Source organism: Onychostruthus taczanowskii, unplaced genomic scaffold (assembly GCF_017590055.1).
Source record: "Onychostruthus taczanowskii isolate IOZ18803 unplaced genomic scaffold, ASM1759005v1 scaffold8, whole genome shotgun sequence".
NCBI lineage: Eukaryota > Metazoa > Chordata > Aves > Passeriformes > Passeridae > Onychostruthus > Onychostruthus taczanowskii.
Genome location: NW_024505892.1, coordinates 1882772 through 1904275, shown reverse-complemented (window position 1 = coordinate 1904275; position 21504 = coordinate 1882772). Strand labels below are relative to the sequence as shown.

General features: G+C 41.0%; 2 protein-coding genes across 2 annotated transcripts; both read left to right on the top strand.

The window, feature by feature from the left end:
* The first annotated feature begins 1055 nt into the window (after positions 1 to 1055).
* Positions 1056 to 12398, top strand: GPRC6A (G protein-coupled receptor class C group 6 member A). Its single transcript, XM_041423958.1, has 6 exons — positions 1056 to 1249; positions 2864 to 3167; positions 4993 to 5820; positions 8079 to 8291; positions 9809 to 9932; positions 11278 to 12398. Exons 1-6 carry the CDS (start codon positions 1056 to 1058, stop codon positions 12396 to 12398), a joined length of 2784 nt encoding a protein of 927 aa, XP_041279892.1.
* A 4388-nt stretch (positions 12399 to 16786) lies between these two features.
* On the top strand, positions 16787 to 21461 carry FAM162B (family with sequence similarity 162 member B). The gene is made up of 4 exons (XM_041424028.1): positions 16787 to 17126; positions 17581 to 17692; positions 20707 to 20815; positions 21024 to 21461. The coding sequence occupies exons 1-4, from the start codon at positions 16787 to 16789 to the stop codon at positions 21120 to 21122; spliced, it is 660 nt and encodes a 219-aa protein (XP_041279962.1). The 3' UTR covers positions 21123 to 21461.
* The last annotated feature ends 43 nt before the right edge of the window (positions 21462 to 21504 follow it).

Sequence of the window (21504 nt, the reverse complement as noted above, 5' to 3'; positions counted from 1 at the left end):
ATAAACCAATGTCAGAAACAGAGATCAGATCAGATCAGAGATCAGATCTGTGTGCCTCTCACGAATTGACTTATTAGCATAAGTCTTGTTTCTGTCCTAAGGAGGTTCACTTGGATATTTAATATTGGGGTTTATGAAAGCTGAGAGTCCAGCTTCTGCTTCTCTTTTCCCTGATTTCCCTTCTGGCACAGCATCTGATTCCTGTGAATCTAAGGGGAACAGTGGTGGTGAGAACAGCCACTTCCCATTCCTCCCACAGCACAGGAGCTGCTGTTCGTGCGCTGTGTCCTCAGTCAGACAGGGAAGAAATCAAAAACTAGGATTAATGTTATTGATTCCCACTGTTCTGTGTTTATCGCATTAATCAGCAGCAGACTTGGCCTGGTTTGTAAACATGGAACCTGATCCACAGCCCACTGAAGTCCCTTGGAAATGTACTTCACGAATATTAACTTATCCAAATAATTTTTATACCAGGATTTTAAAACATATAAGGGTTTGAGAGAAAAGCAGTCTTTTGGTAGTTTGGGGTTGGGATTTTGAACCAGAGTCTGATATAAAGCACACTGTGACATGGGGGTATTTTCTATTTTAACATTTTTACACCAGCCTCTTAAAACATGGTCGCAGCAGTACCATTACTACCATATTATACAATTACTTCTTTGCACACTGCACTCAGCTGGAAGAAATTCAAAACAAGCCCAAATTTATACCAAAATATTTGCCACGTGTTTCAGATAAGGTATCAGAAACTTTGACCACAACATAAGAGACTTAATGCCCAGCATTTCCTTTTAAACTCATTTATCTTTCTCCTTCCCTCTCCACTCTCACACCACCACACCCTTGCATTTTATGTGACAGCACTGCTTTAGTACCTTCAATAATAAAGCCTTTTCCAGTGAGGCAAATACAAGCACACCTTATGAGGTGTGACCAGCTTTTGAGTGCAGCCTTTGTCCTTTGCTGCTCTTTACAGATGACACAGGAGCCCTTGCTGGAGCTGCAGCTTGATTGACTCCAAGCTGGGAGTGAGCGGGCAAAGCAGACACATGGCATTTGCTCTCTTTTTGATCCCCTGCTTCGTGGTTGGCACTGACATTGCTTTCTCCTGCCAGAATGCTGACGACTTTGTGGGTGCCAGTTCTCCGGGGGACATCATTATTGGAGGCTTGTTTGCAGTTCACAGTGAAATGCTGCATCCAGAAGAAGATCCCATCAAGCCAGTAATTCAGAATTGTGCTGGGTGAGTAATACTGGAAATGAAACATACAGCAAGGAAGAGAGCACTGACACTGGACATGTAAATCTTATGTTAAGGTCAACAAATTCTGGTTCTTTTGCTTTGCTTAGACTTCAAAAGTTCCTTGGACATCACCTAAATTAACACAGCATGACAAAATATGGCCAAGTTACAATAAAAAATAATGCGGTTTACTGAGGAAGGGAATGAGCATTTGACCCTATTTCAATCTTCACAGATAATCAAATAGTCTTGGATGTTTGTGTTATCATCTGATTTCCATGTATATATCCCATATAGCCAATTTGCTACAGGTCTGAAGGACTCAGCTGGGCATCTGTTCATTATTTGTTATGAAGCTGAACCTACACGATCTGGACACAGGCAGATTATTCTATTTTCCCCAAGCCCATAGTAAAGTCTGCCTCCCATCTCTTGGGCAGCTCAGTTATAATCTATGATAGTACCTTGATGGTGACACTGTAATTATTTTTTAAAGTACCATAATTATTACACTTGGAGCTATAATTGTGGCTTTATGTTACAGAATAGCCAATGTATAAACATCTTGTCATGCATTTGCATCAGAATGACCATGTCATTCTTTACATCAGAATATTTTTTTCTGTTGGCTCCAAATCCTACTGTGCTTGAAATGTCCATTTTTCTGGAATGCATAAAAAGGAAACCTGGTGAAGAATTTTATTTTAAGTAAACAATAAACATTTCCTAAGACCAGGAATTCCAAACATGCATTTTAAAAAATTGAAATATAAGTGCCAATCCACAAATTTTATTTGAGTTTTACAGCTTAATCTCACGTCTGAATCTAATAATCAGCTAGGCATGTAGGTAGGTATTCATCTGGATTTATGTCAAAATGTTGATTAAACTGATAATTTTGTCTGTCTTCCATTATTTTTCTATGGAGATATAAATTATCTCAAGTCCCTTTGAACTTTAATTTAGATCACAAGATTTGTAATCTTTCGAGAAGCTTGCCTGAGAGGAGGGTTGGTTGTATTGTAGACATTTTGTGCTAGCTCAGTTTCGATTAATCACCTATTATAACATCCACTGGAGATGAGGGGAAATATCTGGGCTAACTTCATCAGGTCTGAAGAGTATTTTAGAAACACCAATGTAATCACTAGAAACCTTGACCTCTGAAATATTTTCTTCTGTTCTGAAACATTTAGTACTTCATTTTATTTGCTTCATGATTTTGTTGAAAATAAATACATTTTTAAAAAACTTAGTGGGCAGGTATAGTAAACTAGAATATCTTCACTGACAGATGCTTCCTGAAGATATCACTTGCAAATATTCATGTATCTTGAAAATTAAACTTTTAGTACCTTTTCCTTTTCCAGAAAAGCACTTTTATTCAAGCATATTTTCAGTTTTGTGTTTATTTTACTTAATCTCCTGTTAAATGAGAAAAAAAGGTTTTTAATCTTTTGTGCACTAAACCCAAGCAAATCACATAAAACTTACTACCCATCAGTTCTTTTCAGCAGTTGTAAAATTCCAAGGGATATGCTCAAAACAGACTTTGCTTCACCCTTGCTTCCAACAAAGTTTTTCTAAAAAATACCACCTATATTTCTCTGGCAGCTTTGAAATTCAAGTTTTTCTTCAGACACTTGCGATGATACACGCCATTGAAACCATCAACAACTCAACGCTGCTATCTGGAGTTACCCTGGGCTATGAAATCTACGACACGTGTGCAGAAGTTACAAAAGCCATGGCGTCTGCTCTGAGATTTCTGTCTAAATTCAATTCTTCTGAGGATGCCGTGGAGTTCAAGTGCAACTACTCAGACTACATCCCAAGGGTCAAGGCAGTCACTGGAGCCAGCTACTCAGAAGTGTCAATGGCAGTGTCAAGGCTGCTGGCTTTGCAGTTAATCCCACAGGTAGGTTTGGGGCAACTATTTTATTGTCGACAGAGGTTCGGATTTACCGTGCTAAGAATTAAGGCTCTGATCACAGGAATTGTAAAAGCCACATATTTACTTCAGGGCAGGATTTGGTTTATCCTGGGGACATCAGGATGGGTGGGCTTCGGCTTCAAGTGGAGGCCTTGGTTCAATTAGCCAAACAAAGGCTGTAAGGGATATTTTCTATACCCAAGGCACATTTATCCAGGGTCATTCTGGGCTCTTGTCAGGCTGGCAGTGCCTTTGGTCAGTCCAAGTTACTCCAATGTACCTTGGACAACACTCAAGGACTTTGTTCAAGCAGCAAAGTTACAGCTGCCATGTACACTTTGCCTGGTGGTGATTATGACAATACTCAATCTCAAGCTAAAATTTAAAAAAAAAAAAAAAAAAAGAGACCAGATCAGATCTGATCTGACCAGAAACTGAGGAATTCTCTCCAGCCCAAAAGAAATTAAATGTTGGAATCAGTTAAAACTATGGCCAGGGAAGTGAGGAAGATTATTCTAAAACAAAGATTTTCCCCTAGTACTCTTCAAGCAATTGTAGAAGAGAAAGAATACAACAGTTTAGATCCACACTAGTCCTTCCCAAACATCTTTTTCTATTTCTGACCTCTCTAGGACTAGTACAGTCCCATATTTGTGCTTAGGCCATGTTAACCTTCCTAGTGTCACCTTTGTAAAAGAATTGGGGTCAAGGCCAGGACTAAGAAGGAAGAAACAGACCCACTTCCACACTATCCTTGCACCTTAGTTTTGGCAATAGATATAAATTAACCAAATAAGTGGAAAAGACATAAAATCTGAACTAAAGATAACTTCTAACTGAATCTTCTCCTCTGCAATGGTAGGAAGTAATTCTGAACTCCAACGCCACCACAGGAACTGTAGTGAGTATGAAAACTAAAGTGCCACACTTGAACATAATCAAAAGGCAAGTGACTAAAAAAATATGCAGTAGGGCATAGATAGAAAATGGGATCCAACAGATTTTTCTTATCAATAGCATCTGCAGTGTTCTGACACAGTAAGATTTTGGTATCCCCTCCAGATGGGGGACTCTTCTTTTGGAAAGTTTGAATTTATTTTTTAAGAACTGTCAAGAAATATAGGGGGGAAAAAAGTTCCAACAAAAAAATAAGAAAGTATTAAAACTGGAGAGATTTAAATAGTAATGTTCTTTTTATGTTTTTCCAACTACATTCACAAGAAAAAGATAATAAATCTTTTGTATGAAAACATTATAGGATTTTGTATTATTGGTTACTGTTTGTCTGTGAGGTTCTTCTGACTGATTTAATGATCCTTTTGAGATATAATAATTAAATACTGAGGAGAAAAAAAAAATATATATATATATGTGTGTGTGTATGAGCCATATCAAAGCACTCAGTAATAGGAAAATATTACAAAGTGTAAGAGTACTAGCAATTTGAATAGAGACTCAAAAAATAGGCAATATTTTAAATATTGTTTTGAAGAGCATATTGATGGTATCTGAACAGAGTAAACCAAAATCTTTATACAATCATTACTGTCATAGCCATTTTGAAAGATTTTGCTCTTGACCTTCACTGAATTATGTGGAAGGGAAAAATTGTAACTGGTGCTGGGCACGAATCTGCATCCTAAGAGCAGGGAGAGAGAACCTGCCCCTTTACCTGCAGCTTGTGGATGCCCATTCACAGGAGGAGGGAGCTTGGGTCAGGTGGGAAGAAAGAGCAATCATGGCAGCTTTGGATCTCTTGGCATCCTTTGGAGGAGAATGCATCCATGATTGAATTGTTCACTCTTCCTAGGTCAGTCCTGCATCATCAGCTGAAATCCTCAGTGACAAAATCAGGTTTCCTTCTTTCTTCAGGACTATCCCCAGTGATTTTCACCAGACAAGAGCAATGACTCGCTTGATCTGTGAGTCTGGGTGGAACTGGATTGGAGTAATAGCCACTGACGATGACAATGGGCGGTTCGCTCTGGAGAGCTTTGGGGTCCAGGCCATGGCAAACAACGTTTGCATAGCTTTTAAAGAGATGCTGCCAGCCTATCTCTCCGACAGCACCTTTCACACCAAAGTTGAACAAGCAATTGAGAAGATTGTCAAGGAAAAAAGAGTAAATGTTATTGTTGTCTTTATGAGACAGTTTCATGTGCTCAAACTATTCAAGAAGGCAATTGAAAGGAATGTTAACAAAATCTGGATTGCAAGTGATAACTGGTCTGCTGCAGTCAAGATCAGTACAATTCCCAATATCAGACAGCTGGGAACAGTTGTGGGATTTGGATTTAAAAATGGAGACATCTCCTCCTTCCAAGAGTTTTTGAGAAACCTTCATAAAAAGCCCACTGAAAACAACAAATTTTTACGTGAATACATTATGCTTTTGTCAGTCTGTGCACACCTGGAATATCATGATTTTCAAACGTGCATTGCAAACCAGTCCCAGGATAGCCTACTGGAAAATGATGGGAGTAAACCTCAGATCTGGAGAGATGATTTTTTGAATGCTAATGTTGAACCAGGATTTATCCATAGTACTATGCTTGCGGTCTATGCTATAGCTCACGCCATTAAAGGGCAATGCAAAGACAGAGACTGCAAAGATCCATCTGCCTTCACTCCCTGGGAGGTATGATGCTAATTCTTACAGGTCTCAGTCTCTCTTCCTAACTTTCATTGCACTTTTGCCACCGTGTTCATGGAGATAAAATCTTGGTCCTTTTACTAAATTACTTCTTATCAGGTATTTGACTATTAGTGGTTGGTCCCATTGCTGCAAACTACTGTGATACACATTGTGAGTGCTCTTGAGGGATGGGGATACTGCAGGATAGGAGCATTCACTGAAGAGTTTCAATTTTCCTCTCCCTCTTTCTCTCACCACTGTAACTGTTTTCTCTTAATTCAAGTATTATCCTCCATAATGAATTTCTACTTGAAACTGAAAATGCAATACATTATCAGACCTCTGTCTGATCTTGACTTATATGTAAAGACTTAATATTAAAGATGGGTGAGGTACTTGTTATCACACTACTGGGTGGGAAAAGAAGAGGAAAAATTAAACAAGTAATCCTGACCTGACCTTTTACCAAAGAACCTGCTCAGGACTATTCACTTTTACACACTTTTACTCAGAAGATTAAACAAATATTCACTTAAAAGTCAAACAACCTCTGAAGCACTCTGATTTGCTTTGACCTCTTATCCTAGGTCAGGGCAGGTCAAACCAAGCTATGGGATTTGAAATAAAAACAAACCAACCAATAACCCAGTAACAATCAGACCAATTACATGAATTAGTAAACACTAATGGGACAAATTCAGGACTGTTTAGTAGGAATGCAGCTTTATGGAGCTACGTTTACACCATAAATGGGCTAAATGCCAAGCCATCCAAATTAATTCCTTTTGTGTTGCTAAGCACTCATGAAGAGAACTGAGAGATAATTATTTCCCCCATGATGTTTTCATAACATGTTTCTTCTACATGAAAATTCAACCCTCTAGGAAGGAAGATAGGTATGTACAGAAAACCCTTAGAATCCAAATAATCCATATAATATATCTCCATATACAGGGAAAAAATAGAGTGATTGTTGTTACAGACTTTGCAAAAAATACCAAAAAACAGTTGTTCCAAGATGTTGTTAAATATTAGCCCCTTCTGTCTGAAGCTCAAGATGTATTCAAAAAGCTCTGGTGTTCTCATATTGTTAGACAAATTGAAAAAGTGGAGAACAGAAAAATTAAATTACTAGTCTGGGTATATACAAGGAAAAAACTGTAATCAGTTCCACACAACTATGCAGCATCCAAATAAAATGCACCAATCAAATTAGTTAGAAACACACCAATTCTTCATAAACTATATAAATGCCAAAAACAAATTACATTATACATGGCAAGTTGGCATATTATATACATTAGATTTGTATGTGTTACTAGATGTGTTACATAAATTTGACAAAGCCTATTGAGGTAGTATATGTGTCAGTTTGTTAAATGCTATGAATATCACAAATGGACCCATGTAACAGCATGATTTTCACATGCACTCAGCCTTTCACCAAACATTGAATTTTTTTCTTGTCAGTTAATTACGGTTGCCAAAAAAATCATTTGGCCTGCAAAATAATAAAGCTTTTGCTTCAATTAAGAGCCATGGCAGCTAATGGGAGTATTTCTATGATCTCCCCATGAGCTGGCAGTGAGGATATATAATGTGCCTTAACCTGTCCTTTTCTAGATTCACACAGACCTGTTTCATCTGTCTGTTTGTGGTGAGGGAGGCAGAAGTTTTCCCCTCTTGAACAGAATGGATTGCAGTTTGAAGCTGGGCAGTTGCCTTGATAAAGAATATATATTGTTCATTGATTATTAATAGTTCTGAGTCTCACCTTGCCATACAAAATTTCAGTCTGAGTCACAGCTGGGTGACGTCACAGTGCTAGATACCCCCAGACAGGCTGGGAGAATTTACTCTGGAAGCAAATGTTGCCCAGATTGACTGTGGTGACAGTAAAGTAACAACAGGAGCGCTGCTCACCGCTGGTCTTTACAAGAAGGGGCGTACCAAAAGACTCTTAGTTTTTGCAAGCAAAAATATTTGCTCTGAATATCACACCAAAATTTTCAAGACTGGAAAAAATACTATGATTATGATTTTATGAAACTATTATTCTTTTTAGTGATAGATTTTTAAGGCCAACATGATTGTCTGTATAGTGTAATTCTTTAAACAAAATTAATTTGAATTTTAATATTTCTCTTTGTCCTAAAAGTATTTATTTTTAACATGATACTATCATACATATGTTGAACTACTCGGTTTGTCACACTGACATGATACAGGTGTATGCTATCATTCCTTACACTTATGTGCAGCTCCTTGAAGAACTTAAAAGAGTTGTAGTCATTGATGATGATAAGGAAGTCAAATTTGACTGCAATGGGGATATGAGCACCAGTTATGATGTCCTTCTTTGGAAAGAAATTGATGGCCACATGGAAATCACCACTATGGCAGAATACGATGCAGAGAAAGGTGGCTTTATCTTTGAGGATGAAGAGAAAAAAAAAGATTTTCTGGCTTTAAAGGTAACTTCTAATTTGTTGACATAATGTGTGAAATTTATTTTAAGACAGTTTTTTTTCCCTGCAGCACTTGCTACTGGAACAGGTGCCAGCTAGAAATCTCTTGTGTGATTTAATGTTCTCCTCTTAGAGCAAAGAATCTTTTCTGAGTTTATTCAACCCCTTTCATGCACCCTGAGATGCATGTTAGCCTGTGAGCAGGCTCAGCAATACAAAATTTATTTCTTTCTCCGGAATTCCCCTAGGAGGTTATGTCTGTCCTAAGGATGCTATTCCAGATTCTTACAAAGGGATTTTAAAATAAAAAATTATGGTGTATAAAAAAGCCCTCACTTATGTACCACATTTTTTTTACATTAATATTCAGAATTGTTGGCTTCATTGTTTAAAAAAAAAAAAAGTTTTGTTGTTTATTTGCCCCTTGGGATGTTAAAATAAAAAATGATGGTGTATAAAAAAGCCCCCACTTATGTACCACATTTTTTTACATTAATATTCAGATGTGTTGGCTTCATTGTTTAAAAAAAAAAAAAGCTTTGTTGTTTATTTGCCCCTATCAGAGCTGGGGTCAGCAACATGAGTAGGTGGTGCCGCCTGGAGCCCCAGCACTGGTGCAGACAGGACAAGTGGGTGGCCCTGGCCAGTTCCAGCTGGACAATCTGTCCCCTGTGCATGGGTGGATGTCTGAGTTCATGGCACAGCTCTGTGCTGCAAGGCATTCCCCGCTAATGGGACAGGGAGAGGCTGCTTGCTAGGTGGGCTGAATTCTGGTCTCCACATGTGAACTTGGCTCTGTAGAGAAGGAGACCTCAAACCTTGCCCCTCTTTGTGGTGCAAGGAAATGTCTCCACCTCCTTGTGAACACCGTCTTGGAAGGACAGGAGATTGCAAAGTGCCTCAGGACAGATCATTTAACAAAAAATTGTCTTCAAAAGGAGGACCTGAAGTGAGGCCTCAAGAGAAGGCCCATATCACATACCCAGGAGTGGAGCTTCATGGTCCAGGGACAAGCTGGCAAGGGTCAGGAGTGTCAGAGCTGCAGTACAGAGCACCCTCCAAAGCATCTCCGTCAGGCCAAGTTGTCCCTCCTGCGCTCTGAGCAGCTGAGCAGAGTATCAGGATCTCATTTTTGAAGCAGTTCACTCAAATTCCCTTTCAGATGCTTCTGTGCATTCTTTGAAGATGATCCTCTGTTGTCTAAATGCAAGTTCAAAGCTGAATGAGGGACTTTGATCTAGATTTTAAAGGTACACACAAATCCAGGAATTAGCATTCAGGCCCAAAAATAAAATTATCAGGTAAATAATGCCCCATTCTATTTCTCATTGACTGTGTGAAGAAAATACAAGAAACATGGACCCTACAATGATCTGAAAAAATAATTTTCAGATTTCCTTAAAATATGTATAATAACAAAAATTACAAATTACAAAAATCCTGGAGGTTCTGATTAATGTTCCTTTGTAATTAGCTGTACCTAAGATGATGAATTCTTTTTTTTCCCCCTCTGCACACTGCAGAAGGTTCAGTCAACATGCTCCCAGCCCTGCAGGCCAGGCCAGGTGAAAAAGGTTACAGAAAGTCCACACACATGCTGCTATGAGTGTGTTTACTGCCCAGAAAACCATTACAGCAACCAAACAGGTAAAAAATTTGTATCCAAATAAAGGTTAATTTACACATCAATGCAATAGTTTTGCTTGGATATAATGTGCCTTGAGAACCTTGGGTTAAATTTTGGAATGGGATTTGAATACTTGCTTATGATTATGATCAGTTACCTGTAAAACTTGCTATAAATGCTTTTTTAAAGGCCATGTTTAAAGTGATTAGATTGTCCAGCTGACTAGCATTACTCTTTGCTAGGATGCAAATTCTGGCTGATTTATCGGTGAGATTTACTCTCATTAAATAGAGCCTTTCCTCCCTGTCTTTTCTCAGTACATTCAGCCAAGTCAGGAGCAATTTCTTGGCTTGGAGGGTGGTGAGGCACTGGCTATCCAGAGAAGTTACTGTGGCTGCCCCATTCTTAGATGTGTTCAAGGCCAGGTTGGACAGAGCTCTGAGCAGCCTGGTGTAGTGAAAGGTGTCCCTGCCCCTTGTGCAGGAATTGGAACTAGATGGTGTTTGAGAGTCCCTTCCAACCTAAAAGGCTGGAAGCCTATGAATCTATGAAGTTCAAGAGTTATGTATTTTGCTTAGCAGCACATTTTGTGTCTTACCACAGAGAGCTGTGTTATTTGATATAATCGTGCAGCAATATATTCTAGTATCGAATCTAATGTATACTTTATCACTGGTTTGAGCAAAATCCTTTAAAGGGGAAAGCTAAATATGGAGAAGAGAGAATTAAGAAAATTAAGGTAGCATGGACTTTTAATGTCCTGAGAACATATGAAAAGTAAATTTTATCTTCTTATTCAATTAATTGTGAAAATTCTCCATATCAGAAAATAGGAATTACAAAGCAAAAATACCTTTCAAATAATTATCTAAAACAATGTTTGTTCTTGCTGTTGTATTTTAAAAGCTATCTGTAAAGAGAATATTAGGGTGTTTTCCTGTTAAAGTAGACAAATTAAAGAAAAGTAAGTTAAAGTTTTGCAAGAGAATTTATTCCTCTAGAGTAACTGTTCAGGTTCCAATTGAAGTTTCATTGGTCACATTACACTGGTCAGTGCTGAGCAAGACGCTTTTAGAAGCTTGGTCGTTTTCCCTCCTCGCCCCTGGCTGCAGGCAAGGCTTGCTCCCAGCTGGCAGGAAGCTCCAGGCATTTGTCCTTGGCTCGTTGTGCCACTGCCACCGCAGCCACCGCAGCCCTGCAGCTCCTCCCCCTGGACAGCGACAGCCGGAGTCAGAAGCAGTCAGACCCATCTTTTCCCTCTGGCATCCTTTCCCACATTGCTCCTGTATCTCAAGTCCCTACAATCCGCTTTACAGTTTATTAACTTTGGGGTTCTAAGATACCTTCCCTTTTTTCTGCTTCCAGATATGGATTACTGCTACCGATGCAACAACAAAACCTACTGGGCTCCCGTCAACAGCAGCACGTGCTACAGGAAGACGATCTATTTCCTTGCCTGGACTGACTGGTTTGCCATCTTCCTCCTCCTCCTCTCTGCTTTTGGGGTTGTGTTGGTCTTGTCCATTTGTGTAATATTTACCAAAAACTTGGACACACCGGTAGTAAAGGCATCTGGTGGTCTGACTGTCTGCTATATTATTCTCTTCAGCCACTTCTTAATTTTTTTAAGCACTGTCTTCTTCATAGATGTACCCACAGAAATCAAATGTAAAACTAGGCAAGCACTCTTTGGCATAAGTTTTACACTCTGCATTTCATGTATTTTAATAAAGTCACTAAAAATTTTACTAGCTTTCAGCTTTGATCCCAAGCTTCAAAATTTCCTGAAATGCATGTATAAACCTATTCCCACTGTGGTCACTTGCACTGGAATTCAAGTTATCATTTGCACCTTCTGGCTAATATTTAGGACACCTTTTGTAAATCAAAATTTCTCAATCCCAAGAGCAATAATTCTGGAATGCAATGAGGGGTCTATTGTAGCTTTTGGGATTATGTTGGGCTACATTGCTGCCCTAGCATTTATTTGCTTCATATTTGCCTTTAAAGGTAGGAAGTTGCCAGAGAATTACAACGAAGCGAAATTCATCACTTTTGGCATGCTAATTTACTTTATAGCGTGGATCGTATTTATCCCTGTCTATGCAACTACATTTGGCAAATACTTGCCAGCAGTGGAAATCATAGTTGTTTTAATATCCAATTATGGAATCCTCTGCTGCACCTTTCTACCAAAATGTTATATTATCATTTACAAGCAAGAAACAAACACAAAATCTGCCTTTCTCAAAATGGTTTACACTTACTCCTCTAAGAGTGCAGGCAGCGTTGCTGTTAGTCAGGCTTCTTTAGATTCAAAATCTTCCAGCTTCCGAGCCACTATCACAGACTCGTGTAAAACTGAGAATGACTCTGTGAATGGAAACTGCCATTTCCAAGTGCCTGGGCAGTCACTAATAAAAGGAAAAGTTCTTCCTAAAAATGCCGGAAGGACTATGGTCAGGAAAAGAGTCTCCAGCATATGATTGGCCAGTGTTGAAGTACCAGAAGTTAAAAAGCCATTTTAGGGAGCCATTTGTCTTTCAGATCTCTTTCTTTTTGCTATGTCCAAGGAGGGCAGGCCACATGAAACACGTTTTCCTGTACTTAGGCAGTTATCCATTACCAGATCTGAAAGGCTTTCCTAACTCACAGAGTCCATCCCTTGCTTCTGCAAACTTGCTGATGTGCAGTCCCCTTCAGCAGCTCCCTTCCTTCCGCATCCAGCCCACACAGACCTGTGGGAACCAATTCTGCAGCCTCCCTTCCTCAGGTGAGGCAGAAGCATCACAAAATTATTATTTCTCACAGTCATGTAAGTGGGAACACATGAGTTTCCCCACTTCTTTTCCCTCTTTGATACTCAGTTGTTTAAGGAGCTCTTCTTCTCATCTTGGCCCCATTTTACAGATCAAAGAGAACCTTGTCCCAGCCTTTGTTTGCCAAGATAAACAAGTCCAGTCCTTTAGTCTCCACTTTTAAGATAGGCTTTCCATTCTTCTGAACTTCCAAAAGAAACTCTTTTCATCTAGTATAAAGGAATCTTTTTTTTCCCTCCCCAAAACTGCACAACTTATTCCAGATGAGTGCTGCAGTAACATTTAAGTTTTCTTGTGTTTACCAGCATGGCAATGTACTAGAGACAGAGCTATAAAGAAATTAAAGAATTCTTCTTGAGCTCTATAGTTATACATATGTTCATCTGCCTTTTTTCCCCATACTCAGAAGAGACACACTGATTCACCTCATGCACCTCCTCTGATGCAGGGGACCGAGCCCCAGGTGTCCTTTTATTTGAGAGTGTAAAGTCAATGTGTAGTGTCAAAACTTAAAACCACTACTTGATTCATCTCATTACCATAAATAATGTAACGACCAGTATCAGCATGAGGGCATCCTGGAAAATTTAAGGGGGTTGATAGATATTTTTTAAAATGTGATTTTCAATAAGAACATGACAACGCACCATAAGGATACACAGAAATAGCGCAAGGATGACCTGGTATGATCTGCACTGAATGAGTCTCTGCTCTGTAGCACCATGAGCACAGCTGTGCTGTGCCTTCTGTATGAGAGGAAAAGGGCACATTCAGAGAAGGAAGAATTTTTCTGTCAGGATAATGGTACCACAGAGAGTTTTCAGACAGAGCCTAAACAGCAGAACTACATTGTCAATACAGGAACAGGAAAATACTTTTCCATATTCATAAATCCCAGAACATAGAAACTTTGCTATTTAAGTTCTGTACCATGTTACTGTAAAATAATACTAAAATCCTTGATATTGTGTATCTATTAAGGTATTTTAAAGTCATTTGAAAGGCAAGAGTGCAATTCACATATGGATTTGTGTAAATACATATGTTCTGTTGCTGATTGTAGGAATGAAGGTTTATGTGCATATATTTATATGTTGAATGCTATTTATACTTCAGTTGTTGCAAATACTTTTCTGTGTTTGAGATTATGGATGATAAGGTTAAAGTTCCTACAGTGTGACAGCCAATGCAGCAAGAATTCTTGCCCTAAAAGAGAGATGCAAAGCTTACGTTGCACAACTGTCAGCAATCAGCTGGTTAGGAAAGTTAATTTGGCTGGAATATTGTACATGCATTTATTGTTTTCAAAAGTGTTGAGTGTAGCATGCCTTGAAGCTATATGAAAGGGAATGATTAAAGCCATATTGATGTTTAAAATTGAGTTTGCTTACTTAATTTCCTTACCTCACCCTATGAGCTTCTTTTGGCCTTGAACAACAGCAATACATGCACCTGTAAGGTTGTTTCCACTATAGACCTCAGCCTGCTTAGAAACACCCTTTAGACTGAAAGCTGTGTGTGGCAGGGATTTCATCCTGCAGGACAATGAGGAGAATGTCTGGATGAACAGGGCCTGGTGACAGCAGTGTGAAGGTCTCTGCTGAGGTATCTCTGAGGAAATGGCAGAATTTCACATATGGCAGAATTTCAAAGGAGCCCTACGTGCTCCATTTAATTCTCCAGCTACTCAGGTCTTCCGTGCAAAGCACAGTCCATGGTGGAGCAGAGAGGATGTAACAGGTTTGGGAGGTTGACTTGACAGCAAAAAAGAGACCTTAGACCAAGATGTGTTACATGGTTTTAAATATCTTCTTCTGTGAGAAGCAACTGATCATATGTAGGTAGGACGTAAAGGGATTGCGCTACCCTACACAGAGGGTATGAAAAACCTTAAAATAGGAGTTTATTATGCTAAAATAGCATTTGTGCACATTCTCCTGCCCAGGGCAGTAAGTATTCTAGCAATCTGGCTATTCCTCTTGCCAGTCACGGAGACATTAAAGGAGTCTGAAGCAGATTTTCATCCCCAGAGCACAGGACAGGAATCACCTTCCAGAGTCATAGCAAAGTCTTATCCTGGTGCTCCCAGAGCTGTGGCCCATAGGTCAGGCCATGTGAGGCCAAAGGGACCAGCTCTTTTTTCTGGCTCAGAGCACATTCTGCTTGCTTACTTTGGAAAGATCCTGAAACCACTTCTCAAAACACTAACATCGCATAGGCACATTTTCCATCTCTGAGTGCAATAGAGAGAACAAATGTCTCCAAATACAGTGCTGTTCACCGAGAAATCAAATGGGAGAATGCAGTTTGTTAAGGTCAGCAGGAGGCTGCTCTGGATGTAAACATTATTTAACCTTTCAAGGGCCTATGTCATCCATTGTTAATAATGCTAAATGCTGTATTCTGAAACAACTATCATACAATGTAGAGTATCTTCAGGGAGAATGAAGACCATGAAGGCCACCGAGTGTTTGACATCCTCTTGTCCAGAGCATAATTCCCTCAAGATTTCAGTAGCTCTGGCTGTGTAGATGCCTTTCAGCTGCCCACAATTTTTAGAGCAGTTCTTTGGTGAGTGCTGGAAACTACGTGAGCTCCAGGCTTGGTCCCAGCAGCTCTGCTGATGGCCACTGGAACTACAGTGACTCTAAATGTGTGGGTGACCATCAGGAGGGGCAACTGATAGCTGTGGCTGTGATCTCCTCATAATGAATGACACTGAGCCCAGCCCAGATGTCCTGACTCTTCCTACCCTTCCCAGCTGTGTCTTCAGGGACAAGGAACACTGCTTGACACTGTGCCAGCCTCTTTGAGCAAAGGTAAAGTATCATCCTCTATCATCATCTGTTGATGTGTCTTCATCTCTGTGACAACGTTCTGAAAGAGGGCACAGCTGCTCAAGGAGTGTGTGGGCTTGTAAAGAGGTGCATCTCCTCCTTTTTGTTATATGCTCTGCTCCTGAAGAAAAGATAGCTGGAGGTTTTGGCTACAAATAGTTCAAAACCCCCCTTTTGCGCTGTCACACTGAGCACAGGACTTAAGCTGTTGCCAGACAGTGATCAATCCCTGGGGAGTGGGACTTCCTCTGCTCATCTGCAGCCATTCTGGCTTTGGCTGATGCATGTAAAATCTTCCACTGCTTGGTGCCTCAGAAACAGCTCTGTTGAGACAGTCTTAAACCATCACGAATATCACACTGACACAGGCTGCTACTTAGTCTATTCTGTGCTGATTTCTCTGAATGAGTTTTTACAGTTTGTTTCTTTGTTTGATTTTGAGTTTTTTTTGGTTGTTTTTTGTTTGTTTGTTTGTTTGTTTTTGTTTTGTTTTTAAATAAAGCTCTGTCCAGGATGTGAAAAGAAAAACAATTTTTTTTTTTTCAGTTGAAGTAGATGGAAAAACCTATGATGACAATCAGTACATTTGAGCATTCTGAAAGCAGTAAAATGACAGAAACACAGATGTGGGCAGGTTTCTGTCTTATAGAACTTATACTCTACATAGAATCATAAAATGGTTTGGGTTGGAAGGGACCTTAAAGATCATCTAGTTGCCATGGGCAGAAACACCTTCCACTAGACCAGGTTGCTCAAAGCCCCACCCAACCCTCCAGGGATGGGGCATCCACAACTTCTCTGAGCAACCTGTGCCAGTGTCTCACCAACCTCACAGGAAATAATTTCTTCCTAATCTAAACCCATTCTGATTCAGTTTAAGGCCATTACTCCTTGTAATGGGAATACAGGAATCACTACATGCACTTGTAAAAAACCTTTCTCCATCTTTCTTGTGGGTCCCCTTTAGGCACTGGAAGGTGCTTTAAGGTCTCCCTGGAACGTTCTCTTCTTCAGGCCGAAGCTCTGCCAGGCTGTCTTCACGGGAGAGGTGCTCCTGGTCTCTGGTTGTTTTTGTGGCCCTCCTCAGGACTCGCTCCAGCAGGTGCGCATCCTAACATGAAGCTGAACTACCGCGCCTGTTTCCTTAGCTGAGTTTTGCCTCGGACAGTGACCTCTCTTCACTTGAGTTGCAATCCGTGAGTGCGGTAGGTGAACAGGATGCCGTTTGGGGAGAACCGATCCCGCTGGGTGCCGGCGATGGTCCCGCCTCTCCTCGCCTCTCCTCCGGGCGCGGCTGGAAGGGTCCGCCGGGCGGGGTGGGGCGGGGCGGGGCCGGGGTCGCTCCCGCTGCGGCAGAGAGTCCTGCCGAGGCAGAAAGTCCGGCCGAAGCAGAAAGTCCGGCCGAGGCACAGGGTCCCGCCGCTCCTCGCCGTCCTGGCCATGCTGCCGGCGCGCCTCCGCCCGGGGCGGCTGCTGTCCGCCGCGCCGCTCCGCCCGCCCGCGCCGCGGGGAGCCGCGGCCGCCGGGGATCCCGCCCGGAGCCCGGGCACCACCCGCGGTAAGGGGCTGCCCGCCGAGCCGGGGGGAAGCGGAGGCGCCGGGATCGGCCCCGCGGCGGCGTCCCGGGGCTGACGGGGAGATGCGCGGGCGGGCGGCTCGGGACTGGGACGGATTGGAGCGGGGCTGGGCTGCCCGGTGGGGCGGCCGCCGGTGGCATCACAGCTCGGGTGGTCCCGAGAGTTCTCCTGCTCGCCTGGGTACCCACAGGGGAGGTCGAATCAGACCCGCAGAAACGCTCGCTGCGTGCGGGGATATTCCAGAGACGGCGCGGAGGTGACTCTGCGTAGCCGAAACCTGGAGATCTAATCCCAAAATTACTCTTCCAACGACCAAAATGGGTAGGATTTTTCCCTTCTACACCTTGCTATCAGTCACAATTCTCTCTTAGTGCATGGTTTACAAAGTGTTTGGGCTTGTTTGTTTGTTTGTTTGTTTTTCTCTCACTCTTTAAGCTGAGCAGGCTCACAGGGTGGCTGCAAGTTACAAACCTTCGAAGTTTGACAAAAAAATCCTCCTCTGGACTGGACGTTTCAAGACAGAAGAAGAGATTCCTCTGAGGATCCCGTAAGTGCGCTGGCCTTGTCCAAGGGTAACATGGAGCTGAAGGGAAAGCAGTGGTGTGATCCTGATTCTGTGGAAAATTTAAAGCTTTTCCACAGAGCTTAAAACGATCGGTTTTACAACACTGAGACTTGGAAACAAATTAGAGGGCAAGAGAATTTCCTGTCCTGGTTAGAGGTTAAGATGAGAAAATGTTCCTTGCTGGAGTCCCTAGAGCCCGGGATTAAGAACAGATCCATCTGAGTAGACAGCCTTGGTTACATTTATATACTGGTTTGTTTGTTTTGCTTAGTCCTAACATGCAATCAGAGAAGGATGTTATTGGTAAACAATATTTTTTGTTTATAGCTCACATAAACTGTTCTAAGGGAGCTTAGAATGACTACATACAATAAATTATTTTTTATTATAGAATTTGAGGAAAAATAGGGAAGGAGGTAATGAGAGAAGAAGCCCTCATCAAGGAAAACTGAGCACTTGACATAGCCTTAGTCTTCTATTCTTGCTGACCCACTGGACTATATGATCTTTGAAGGTCCCTTCCCTCCCAAACCACACAGACTCTACAGTTCTCTGACTTTCTGAAAATTAGCAACCCCTCCCTAAGGGAGTCACTAAACAGCTGAAACCTCTCTCATGTTTAAGACTCCCTTTTCTTAGGATGTCAGATAGAGTGTTAGCCATCTCTCCAGGATGCTACTTTTTGTCATCAAAGCATGTCCCTGCCTTGGATGATACATTGAGAATAAACAGTGTGCAGAGCTGTGTAAAGCAACAGGTACATCCTCTGCCTATTCTTACTGGTTCCTGACGGTTTCACTGGAGTTTGCTGAGCTGGACAGTGGCTTTCTGGACAGTTTAGCCTATCTTGTGCTGTTAGTTTCACCATCTTCCTCTAGAGCAAGGTTCAGACATGTCTCAGGAGCTGTAAATGCTATTCAACTTGTCAGGAGATGTTTATAAAGATATGGCATTTACCAGTCATACAGACACATGCACAAAAATCACTCCTTTCTGTCTTGGCAGGTGAGGGTCTCCACTGTGCTTTCTGAGTAAGCAAAGTATTTTTTGCTTTATAGTAAGACTATACTATACTATACTATACTATACTATATTATACTTTATTGTAAATAGTAATATACTAGAAGTAGTTGATTGGTAGACATTGAGGCTGAACTGTGGCACTGTTTTAATGCTTATCAAAAGAAGAATTGTGAAGTGTTGCTACCTGTGAACACAACCTAACTGCTGAAGATTGTTTGTACTATGAAACAAATCTGCAGGCTTCATTCAAGGTTGTTGTGGTTTCTTTGTTTTTTTTTTTAAAGCCCCAGCTGTTGCTCACTTCAGCAGATGTTTGCCTGGAGTCTTGATTAAAGACTGAATAGCAAAGACCCTAATATGCAATTAGTGAAGAACATTGTAAGGTCTGTTTTCCTTAAAGCAGATGCAGAAAGCAGGGAGAAAGTGAAAATCTGCCTCAGAGGAGTTTCAATTAGTGCACTGTGAAATATAATTTGGCTAATACATCAGACTAATAACATTTACGGCTTTGCTTTTGTTACCACAAATGGATTACTGGATTAATGATCCTACGTGCCAGTCTGATGCGCAGCTTGTTTTGAAGATGATTTTTATCATTGTACAAACCAGAAGCAGTTCCTTAGAACTGCAGGCATTGTTAGTCACCTGCAAGAAACAGAGTGTGCCCAACGTGCTCCTCCTGTGTGCGCTGGCAAGGAAGGGCTGGTACAGCACTGCCACTCACGGGACCTGTCCTCTCCCACCACACCAAACCTTAGAGAGAAGCACTGCAGCCCTCAGCCTTGGTGCAGGCTTTCATGGGCTATGTCAAATCCCCAGCTCTGCCCCATCCCATCGTGTTAAAGTAAGTCTAAAGATTTTTTGAAGGAAAGAGAGCATTACACCATGTTTACTTAGAACACGGAATCAATTCTTTATGCAACTATTCTTTTTACACATATAGTTGTGGGTTTATACATATGTATAAAACATGTACTTATATCTTACAAATATCTATCTATCTATCTATCTATCTATCTATCTATCTATATCTATCTATAGCATTCCCATGACGAATTATGAAAGGAAAATGGTGCACAGCCAGTATTATTATGAATATCTTAAAAACTGTACTCCCAAGTATAATGTTTGACTTGGAAAAACTTCGCTGAATATTTTGGGGCAATTTTCATGATTTCCTCTACTGCTGGTTCCCAGGGCCATGCTGCTGGCTCAGAAGAGAGGAGGGTGGAAATGGGAGCTGTACCAAAGCAGATTTCTGGGCTGTAAAATGTCTCCTTTGCACTGACTACTGCCAAACAGAGGACAGCAGTTTTCACTGTTGTTGCCTTTGAGGACCAGCAAAAACAGTCCTGTAGATTGTTCTTGTTCAGGTGTGTGCTCCTGATATAGCGTGGTGGCTGACATCAGCTGCCCACTTTCTGTCAGGCTGCTGCTTTAATGAAGAACTAAAACCTTTAACTCATAGTAGTACAAACTCTGCTTTAATTAACAATCCAAGGATGTAAAGTTCTTAGCTTACAGAACACCATCTGAATAGGTTAGATGCAGCAGTAGTTGATTTCTAAAATTAACTTTGAATAACGAGAATTTGCTTTTACTCCATCCGACATCACATATACATCTCCATGTTTTAAACAGATAACCCCACTCAATTTTCACTATGTTTAGAGTTCAAGGTATGATTTCTGGTGTATTTACCCCAAGCATTGAAATGCAAACACTTATTGCCAGAGCAATGTTTCCCAGGTTAAAAAACCCCTAAACAGTCTAAATCCACTAAATGTTGCTTTGCCATGGGAAATGGATTAGGATCAGAAAATGGCTGATACATAATTAACCACAGCAAGCTGAAGATGCTTGTTTCAGAAGCTAATTCTATATTTATTCTTAAATTGTGATGTTATGTCTGCAATGCTTTGAAAAGATACTTTGCCTTTTTTAATGACTCAATTCAACTACTTTAATTGCAGGCCAGAGATGATAGACAAGGCAAAAAACAAAGCTCGAGTGAAAGCCTGTTACATCATGATTGGGCTCTCAATTATTGCCTGTTTTGCGGTGATTGCTTCGGCTAAGAAGGTGAGGTATGACCGTGTAGCACACTTTAAAAGAATAGAATTCTGTGAAAAGCACACAAATCTAAACCAAGAGCAGCAGCTTGGAGCTGCCCAAGCTTTAGCTAATCTAGTCTCTGTCACCCCCACCACCCTAAGTGGCTGTTGCCCATTCCCGAGGCTGGGTAGCTTTCCCTGGGTGCATCCTTTTTCCTATGTTGCTACTTCCTCAGGCTGCCGCACGTCACGAGTCCTTAACGAGCCTGAACTTGGCAAAGAAGGCCAAGTGGCGGAAGGAGGCTGCGCTGGCCGCGGAGGCAAAGACCAAGTAACTCCGTCTGAAATGCTCAATGTCCTCGGAAAAGCAAAATTAACTGCTGCTGAGAGCAAGTAGTGAGTGTCACCCCTAAATGGACAACTGTAGTACGCACACCCTAGAGCCAGTAAGGGCAGCTACAGCATCACAAAAAAGAAAGAAAAAATGGCTTTCATTAGGAAGATATTCAGGATACTTGGTCCATATAATTAAAACTATTTAGAATGTTTTGCATATATTAAAAGCAGTAATTAGTTTTAAAGGGGATGAGGTAGTTTCCTAAGAATGTCAGGTACCTTTGGTTAGATAACCACAAAATATTTACACCCAAGAAATTTTCTGTCTGGTGACAGCGCATAGTTTTTCAGTGCACAAATTGCCACTTGAAACTCACTGGC